Source organism: Brassica oleracea, chromosome C9, assembly GCF_000695525.1.
Source record: "Brassica oleracea var. oleracea cultivar TO1000 chromosome C9, BOL, whole genome shotgun sequence".
Lineage (NCBI taxonomy): Eukaryota > Viridiplantae > Streptophyta > Magnoliopsida > Brassicales > Brassicaceae > Brassica > Brassica oleracea.
In genome coordinates, this window is record NC_027756.1 from 36,454,568 (window position 1) to 36,464,545 (window position 9,978).

Below are 9,978 nucleotides of genomic sequence, written 5' to 3' on the forward strand. Positions count from 1 at the left end.
GTTTTAATGAGGCAACATTAAGCGTACTACAAATCCTGTATGGTTAAGGCATCCAAGGGGGAGTGTTATGAACAATGTGGATTGCCATTAACCAAGACAAGAAGAGATGGCCTATCAGGCCACGACCAGGCCCAACCACAGCCGTGTCCAAGAGGAGAGAGAGAGGTGGCTTAGAGAGAAAAGGAAACTATCTTTCCTTTTTCTATTAGATGTTATTTTTCCTTTTATGTATTTAGTAGATTTCCTATTTCATGTAGGATTAGGATAAGTACTCTTTCCATTTATCTTTATCTTGTAATTCTTATATAAAGAACTCCTTTTGATGATTAATAATACACACGAAATATTCAGTCTCAAACCCTTCGTTTACAATTGTTTGTTATTTGGTTTTTGCTTTAATTCCTAAAAATGTGCAACACACTATTACCAATTTACCATCTAATTTTAAGGAATTAAATGATTCCTTCCTAAAAGTATATGATTTCTTCGCGTGTGTGTAAGATTTGATTACTGACATTTGAAAATAGGAGCTTTAATTCATTACAATCAAACTACTCGAGCTTTATTCAAATGTACAGACATGTAAACGTTTCGTTCATTGTTGCAATCCTCAGTAAATGCAACGGAAAAGAAATTTTTAATTTGTAGTTTGATTTTGACCGTGGGTAAAAAATCAAATATTATAAAACATATTTTCTTTTACATTTTCAAAGAACAAACACTGGAAACTAATGATTCTGTACATTATGTGTGGCCCACCATAATCCAAAAATTGATGATAAAACTACAATCAGTAACACTCGGTTAAATTTAAAACGCATTCGTAGGGCTCGGTTTAATTTAAAAACAAAAATTTGTATTTAATACCAGTGGAATGAAGATGTAATTATTGTGGAAAAGTTCGGGGTAAGTACAAAATGTATTCCCCCTTTTAATATATTAGATTGTTCAAGGATGTTGTCATGTGAATCATGTAGTAAGTGTACTTAGTAATTAAAAACATTATGGGGCACAAGATTATAATTTTAATTTATTCATACAAAAACTAAAATTAATCAAAATTATTTTTATTTTGTAATCTCAAATTGTTTCCAGTTTGGTAGACTCACAAATTAGTCTACTAGAATATTTTTTGTTCTTTATTGTTTTAGAAAAATTAATATATAATTTTTTTTGTTCTTTATTCTTCTAATAATTTTAATATATGATTTCACATTAGGTTAAAAAAATTTGGTTGAAGTTTAGTTAGGTTAAAATTAACTTGGTTAAATCTGGTTGGGTTAAATTGCTACCGGTGAATAGACTTCTTTATAAGTCTACAGCGATTTTTCTTTTTTTTTCACTATTTTATTTATTGTTTTAATTTCATATATGATTGACTAAATTTTTTTTTAACAGTTATAATATATGATTTCAAATTTTTATACATAAAGAGCTCACTTTTATTTAAATAATGATTTTTTTTTTTGTAAACACCAGTTAAAGTAGACTGAAAATACATCTACAATGAAGTAGAGTTTATTACCCTAAGAAGTGATTTTTACTCTCTCAAATAATAGGTTCAATTGTAGTACTTAGGGATCGAATCCACAGAGAGCTAGGGCACACAATAGACTTTACAAATCAAGGTTAAGATAGGAAGACATTTTATAAAGCAGTAAATAAATGAAAGTAAGGTGAACAAGACAGTTGTTCGATTGGTTGAGGTTGTAAACGACTAGAAGAAATAGCTAGACTTAAGGATTTATCAATCAAGACATTCAATACTACAATCAAGGATGCTAAGGGTTTTATAGATTCAATTCTAGAACTCGATTTTAATAAGTAAGTAATCCAGCTTTTACATGCAATTACTAATCAGCTGTCTAAGTCCTATGTTCCAACTGTCGCATGCGAACAAGGAGTGAGCGTCGATCGACACTTAATCCGGTCATGTATATTATTCTAACTTGTTAAATTGAGTACTTATGATTTATTTATCACCATAACTCCGACTAGTGTAATTTAAATCTGGGGAGGTTTATTGATATCTAGTTTATTGTGAGTCTTATCAAATATTTTCAAAAAAAAAATTTTTATCGAGTCAAGAAGGGGATTATGATCAAATACAATTTGATTGCTACTCTAATCACTCTCTAGCACCATCTAGATTTACTAATTGCATGATGTATTAGATAGAAACACTGCAGTGTATCACGTAATGCTAACATCCACACCTGCTAAGAATGTCTGGGGAAACCAAAGCTGACTTCCAACTTTAATCTACTCTACTTGCTTGTTTTGGGACTTGGTATACATTGGATAGGAGTCCTACTGCATTTCTGGAAGGTAAAAGTCTGTGTGCTTCTGATTCCCTTCTCTCTCTCTCTCTTCGGCATCTTAAGATATAAAAGACTGAAATGATTTCCTAGAAGAGGCAGAGGGGTAGGAGTGTCTCCTATGACCCCAATATTCGAAGTCTGAATGGAATGATCACACATTGTGGGAACGAGGGATAGGAGTGTCTCCTGTGACCCTGGTATTTGCTACACTTTTTCAAATAAAGCTACAAAAGTAGACAAGTTAATAAGATGAACAAGATGGAATGTATCAGCATCAACATTCATTGAAATTGAAACTATAGAGATTTAGGAAGACAGAAAAGAGGGAAGAAAGGGATAAGAGAAGACTAACTGTGTATTCAGAAACTTGCTTGAGTAAGATTCCATGTCCCTTAATCGATACTCCCAAGATTTAGCCTACACATCTATTTTTATGTAGAAATGAGGTCAGCATAGGGGTACGTCAGGTGCTATCAGTGGTGTTGTGTGATTGTATGGTATGGTGACTAAGCTAGTGTGTAGTATATTGAAAGCATCCAAGGTTAGTAATGATTCCCTTCCACCTATCATATTTGCAGAAGTGAGAGTAGTGATTTTAAATTGTGTGAGTCCCTGCTGTTTTTAAACCTCTTTCATAAGACTGCCCTGTGTGTTTTGCTTGAGGACAAGCAAACACTACAAAAAAAGAGGATATATTGTGACTACATCTTGAGACGAACTGTCTCGGTCACAATTTAGTGACGTTTTTAATACGTAGTTGTGACTGTGTTTTTTCGTCTTAATTCTGTAGTTGTTTCGTCACTATATTATGACGATGTAAGTCGTTGCTATATTTAGTCACAACTACAGACGTAATTGTCACTATAGTAATAAACGTAACGGTTGTGACGGTATTTTGACTATACGTATCATCACAAATTGGATACGAAACGGTGACGGAAAGATACGTCTCTATTTGGTATGTAAGTGTGACTCACCTTTAGTCACCGACGAAAGATATATCTATTGTTGCAAACTTTTACATAAATGATGTAATAATTTTGTAGTTAATTAAAACCAAATATCTCATGTTTACTTTTTCACGATTTGTGACAAACCTTTGAGTCTATAAAAATAGTTGCATAACAATATTTGAAAATTGAGAGAAATTCTTTTACAAACATATGTCAATGTTACATTTTTTTTTATTCAGTGCATAACTATTTATAAGGACTATAGTCCTTATCTAATATGGAATATACTTTATTATTTCCTTTTTATATTCTTAATTAGAATCCTAATCTCTTTATACATAGCATACTTACGAGACCTTTGAAAACAGAAAAGAGTCCAATTTGATTCTCAAGCCATCTACTGTCGAGGAGAAGGAAAAAGAAGCTAAGGCAACAATTCAATGAATTCTTACTATGATATAAAGAAGCTTATGCGGTCTTTAGGTTTACCTTATCAGAAAATTGATGTTTGCCAAGATAATTGTATGCTATTTTGGAAGGATTCCGCAAACCTAGAAAACTGTCTATTCTGCAAAAAAGACAGATATCGACCTACTCAAAAGTCTGGACAGAAAAAGGTTGCATACAACAAAATGTTTTATTTGCCGGTTGGAGATAGATTGAAGCGATTATATCAATCTAATAATACTGCAAGAGACATGAGGTGGCACGCAGAGCATACAATGAATGGTGGAGAAATGTGTCATCCTTCAGATGGAGAAGCATGGAAACATTTTCTTGAGGTATATCCTGAATTTGCATCTGAGTCAAGAAATATTTACCTTGGGTTATGCACGGATGGTTTTAATCCATTTGGTATGTCTGGACATAATTATTCGCTATGGCCTGTAATTCTGACTCCGTATAATATGCCACCTGAGATGTGCATGAAGCAAGAATTTATGTTTCTAACCATTCTAGTCCCTGGTCCTAATCATCCTAAGAGAAGTCTTGATATATTTCTTCAGCCACTGATAGAAGAGTTAAAGGATCTGTGGGTTAATGGGATTGAGGCCTATGATATTTCTACTAAGGAGAACTTTATCTTACGAGCTGTGCTTATGTAGACAATAAGTGACTTTCCTGCTTATGCTATTCTTTCTGGATGGACAACTCATGGTCGATTGGCATGCCCTTATTGTATGGACCAGACTGATGCATTTCAGTTGAAGAATGGCAGAAAAACAAGTTGGTTTGATTGTCATCGTCGTTTTCTACCAGCAGATCATAGCTATCGGCGCAATAGGAAAAATTTTAAAAGAGGGAGGGTTGTGACTGACGATCCACCTGAGTTGCTTACAGGCGAGGAAATATGGAACGAGGTAAATGGTTTGCCAAAAACAGTTGATTGCAGAGGAAACCATGGGCGCTTAAAGGGTTATGGTGACATTCACAACTGGCACAAGCAAAGCATTTTTTGGGAGTTACCTTACTGGAAGAATCATAAACTTCGACACAATCTTGATGTGATGCATATAGAAAAGAATTTTTTCGATAATATCATCAATACTCTACTGAATGTTCCAGGAAAAACAAAGGATGGCATCAAATCACGACTTGATTTGGAAGAGTATTGTAACAGGAAAGATCTACACTTAACAACTGATGGCAAGGTTCCCATCCCAATTTTCAGACTACAAGCTGATGCAAAAACAGCTTTCTTAAAATGGCTTGAAAAAGATGTTAAGTTTTCTGATGGATATGCATCGAGTCTTTCAAAGTGTGTTGATTTATCTGGTGGTAAATTAACGGGAACAAAAAGTCACGATTGTCATGTTCTAATGCAACGGCTCATTCCAGTTGCGTTTGCTGAACTTATGGATAAATCTGTGCATGAAGCATTATCAGGTAAACACAAAACTTTTTATTACATTTATATTTTTTTCTATGTTCGTTTCTCTATTTTTCAGTTATTTTTTGAGGCTGCTGCTTTGATTTGAGTTAATAGTGCTCTGTTTTGATTTGAGTTCGTAGTGCTTTGCTTTAAAACATGTCAGTATATTCTGTTTGAAATTTTAATGATCTGCAGTTCTTATATACGAAATAGTTAAGGCTTTAGACGTTGCCGTCAAGGTTTCTTTGACTTTTAGTTTATGTTTTTTCTTCTAAATGTCTTATGAAGTGTTGCTTTCTCTTAGATAGACTTGGAACGACTATGCTCTGTTTCAAAATATGTTTGGATTTGAGTTCGTAGTGCTCTGCGAGGTGCTTTTGCCTTGTCGAGTCTTGCTGTCCTAGAATTTTGTCTGTTACGAAGAAACTGACTTATGTGTTTTGTCTGTTAAGAAGAAACTGATTATGTGAGGTGCTTTTGCCTCCTCAAGTTTTGCTGTATAGTAGATTATATATGTTTTGTTAAGAACCATTAAAGAAACTGACATTTTTTTGTTAAACTTTATAATTCACGTTAGTGCTCTAGTTTTAATATATGGTGAGATAATTTTGCTTTGTTTAATGAATTTTTCTATATATAAAGTTTCATATATAGTGTGATATGTTTACGTAGTGCTCTGTTTTTAGTTGTAATAACGTGCCTATATTAATTTTAGTTGGTTAGATAATTTTGCGTCGTTTACATTAAAGCTTTAGACGTTGCCGTCAAGGTTTCTTTGACTTTTAATTTATGTTTTTTCTTCTAAATGTCTTATAAAGTGTTGCTTGCTCTTAGATAGACTTGGAACGACTATGCTCTGTTTCAAAATATGTTCCTGATTAAATTTAATATTTACATAACTCTATCTTATTTTATTATCTGTTTTATAGGTGTTAGCTTGTTTTTTTGGAATCTTTGTTCAAGGACATTGCATAAAGACAGTGTTGCAATATTAGATCAAAATATACGCATGGTTCTTTGCAATTTGGAGAAAAAATTTCCTCCATCCTTTTTTGATGTTATGGAGCATTTACCAATTCATTTGGCACATGAAGCTAGACTTGGAGGACCTGTCCAATTTCGATGGATGTATGTTTTCGAAAGACACATGGGGCATCTAAAAAAAATGGTGAAAAATAAGGCGAAAGTTGAAGGTTCTATTGTAGAACAATACATTAACGAAGAGATTTCAACTTTTGGTAATTACTACTTTGAACCACATATCAAAACGAAAGCCCGAGCAGAAGATCGACACTATGATGGAGGAAATCATGATGATCAGTGTAGTGATATACCAGACATTTTTTCTCAACCAGGGAGGGGCAGCGGTAGAGAAAAAGAATTGTGGCTTCAAGATAAAGACCACCACATCGCACATACATATGTTCTGCTTAATTGTGAGGAGCTAGGGCCATTTGAAAGGTACACAAAATAAAGGCACATCATTTGATTTTTCATATACTGAATATATAAGCATTCGTCATTGTTCACGATGGGATTTTTTATATAAGTTGTTTGATGAGAGTATGAATGTTTCTTACCCTGGGATAACTGGAGACAATCTAATCACACTTAAAGAACAGAGATTTTCAATCTGGCTACAAAAACATGTAAAGTTTTCTTATTATTTCTGATAGATACTTAGTTTATTAATTTATTTTAAACTAAATATTTATGTTGATACAAATCATGTGGAAGATACTTCAAAGGATAATTTATATCCAAAATGGTTGCAGACACTCGTACATGGTCCAATGATAAAGGTTATCTCTTGGCCAATGTATTTTTGTCGGGGATATATATTTCACACATACGACTATGGAAAAGATAGAACTAGTGCAAATTATGGAGTTTGTGTTAAGGGCATAAAGTGAAGAGCCTGATTTCTATGGAGTACTAAGAGAAATTTTTGAGCTTCATTACCCAGGACCAGTACATCTTAAAGTTGTACTTTTCAAATGTGATTGGTATGATTTGATCACTGAGAGAGGCATACGCATAAACAAGTCAGGGATTATCGATGTTAATGTCGGCAAACGTCATGGTAAATATGACCCTTTTATTTTGGTTTCACAAGCAGATCAAGTATGTTATGTTCCATATCCACGGATAAAGCAGAAAAAGGATCAAAACTGGAAAGCAGCAATCGTGATACAACCAAGGGGAAAAGTACTGGTCAGCAAAAATTTGGATTTTACTGCAATGCAATATGAAAATGTTGATCCAATTGTTTGTGTTGATCCAGTGCACGTTGAGACACTAGCGCATGTACATGGTCAAACAGAAGATCTTGATTATATGGAAGAGGAAGAGGAACTTGGTTCAGAGGCTGAAGATGGAAATCCTGATATCGAAATAAGTGATGAAGAATTTGATTAATTTTTTTTTTTGCATTTTATGTTGATTTTTAGTTCATTTTTGAATACAATAGGTTACTTATTTTATTACAAATCTACGTACCGAAGTTAATTTAGGAACTTTCGATCATTAGAAGCGGCATTCTGAAAGTATAAGATACCGCCATAAAAATTTGCCAAAATCTCCGTTAAATAATTAGGCTTATTTATTGATTAAATATTCTATTAAGCCGTCAAAAACCCTACGGTTCTCCTTAATATATACGTAACCTTACAACTAGCCGTCATAATTATAGCACTAAAGTACTCTCTCACAGAAATCCTCTCTAGTGGTGTTCCAAGGTTTTTTTCCCTCACCGTTAATTCTTATTGTTTATGGGTTTCTTGTTTGTAATATATCATCAAACTCGTATAGGTTGAAAGATTAGAACTCGTTATCAATGTTTGCTTTGAATCGTGTGCTCACCAATTCTTTAAACAATAGTACAATCTTTGGATTTAATTATTTAAAGTTCTTTAGAACTGTGCTCTTAGATAAATTTAATAGATTCTATAATACAATTATATTTTATTCAAGGTCAGAAGCACTTTCGATCTTTTATTAACTATTAAAAAGAGAAGTTGGTTTTGTATTCTTGTCATTTAGATACGAATACGATATGTATACTGAGCATCCTTGGTAACTGCAAACCTTCAATACATGAACTGATCATTTTATGTTTTCCCATTGTAGATGACTCGTCCACCAATGACATCAGGCGGGCGTTCTTATGGGACAGGACCAACTACCCAACCCTCTGGTTCTCAAGCTGCTGGTGCCCAAAGACATGTTGCAAACCATGAACCAGTTGAGAATAGGGAAGAAGTTGCACATGTTCCTGTACAACGTGATGTTCGTGTACTCCACCCAGCTAGACAAAATGGAGCTAAATGGTATGCTCTTCCTCTTTAATACACTTTCGTAAGTAACAGTTTATAGGTAAATAATATAAGTAAATAATTTTGTTTCATATACAACAGGTTCAAAAACAACACTGAAGTATCAACTTGTGTTCGAAAGATCATTGAAGGTTGTTTTAGAGGACCATGGTATAGCTGGAAAAAAGTACCACCGTTTTATAAAGATGCATGGTTTTCAACCTTTCAGGTGAGTTTGAATGGTATATAAATCTGATGTATTTTTTTTTACATATGTTAAATGATATCATATATATAACGTTTATATACTTATCAATTTGATATCATATAATTTGTAGACTAAATTTGAGTGGGATGCCTCAATTGAAAATCTTGTTAAAGAAAACTTTGATCAACTTGCCGCTACCCGTCTCAAAGGAATGGTTAGTCTCGCAAAGTCAAATGGAGAAAAACCTGATTGGATTTTGTCTGATTACTGGAGGGTAATGTCTGAGTATTGGAGAACATCAAAGGCCAAAGATAAAAGTGAGAAAGCACGCGCTTCTCGTCTAACTAGACGTGATGGCTTAGGGTACACAGACACAGAGCAGGCTCACGTTCTTATGCCAAAGTTCAGGATGTTTTGGTAATATTTATGCATCTTTTACTTTTAAAAACATTTATATTTCATTTTAAAAACTTGGTAGTTTACCTTACTTTGTTTGATGTTATGTTGTAGGAGGCAAACAATGAAGACTCTTCTTTCATTGCTGTACTGAAAAAAACACACCAGAAATCTGATGGAACTTATGTTGATGAAAGAGCTCGACTAATTGCTGAGAAATTTGATGAATGTGTTCAAGAACGCTTGTCTGAAATGGAAAATTCTAATGGAGAGGATTTGACGATAGACAATCTCACCCTTGAAGAGAAAAATGAAATCTATTCTAAGGTAAGAGCTTAAACTTTTATTTCACTTTTAATTTGTTTGCCCTAAAGTCTGAGTTTTATACATGGTATTTTAGTTTTCGACCAAAACAGAAATACATATTTTAGTTTTTTAGTTCTAAACATTGTGTTTTATTGCTTTTATGTGGTTATAAATCTGGTGTTATAATATCTGAGTTGTAAACATGACTTTTTTGTAGATTGTTGGAACATCAAAACAAGGTCGTGTATTTGGACTTGGGTCACTCCAAAGAGGTGTGTTTTAATGCCTTTAGAGTCTTCGACGGGTTCTCCACTAGGTAATGCAGATGTGGGAACAATAACTCATCGAGTGGAAGAGCTTGAAGCTGAATTGCAAAAGAGTCATGATGAGTACGAAGACCTTAAGAAACGAGTTGAAGCTGTGGAGGCTTTCTGCTTCAACACAAACTAGTTTGGTTTATGGTGTTATTTCTGGTTTTGGTTTTTGGTGTTATTTTATTGGTTTTTAGTTGCTTCATTCACTTGCTATTATTTTTTTCATTTAAATTTCTGTTCAAGTTTAAACTATATTTATAATTTTTTAATGTTATGGAATTTTTATTTTCAAT

General features: G+C 33.5%; 1 protein-coding gene across 1 annotated transcript; it reads left to right on the forward strand.

Moving 5' to 3' along the window:
* Positions 1-7,840: 7,840 nt before the first annotated feature.
* On the forward strand, positions 7,841-9,090 carry LOC106314901. The gene is made up of 4 exons (XM_013752704.1): positions 7,841-7,885; positions 8,277-8,476; positions 8,564-8,690; positions 8,800-9,090. Exons 2-4 carry the CDS (start codon positions 8,277-8,279, stop codon positions 9,088-9,090), a joined length of 618 nt encoding a protein of 205 aa, XP_013608158.1. The 5' UTR covers positions 7,841-7,885.
* Positions 9,091-9,978: the final 888 nt, after the last annotated feature.

Coding starts and splice junctions, on each gene's coding strand:
- LOC106314901 (XM_013752704.1), top strand. CDS start 8,277: ATGACTCGTCCACCAATGACATCAGGCGGGCGTTCTTATGGGACAGGA. Junction 8,477..8,563: donor AGACAAAATGGAGCTAAATG/GTATGCTCTTCC, acceptor CATATACAACAG/GTTCAAAAACAACACTGAAG. Junction 8,691..8,799: donor CATGGTTTTCAACCTTTCAG/GTGAGTTTGAAT, acceptor TATAATTTGTAG/ACTAAATTTGAGTGGGATGC.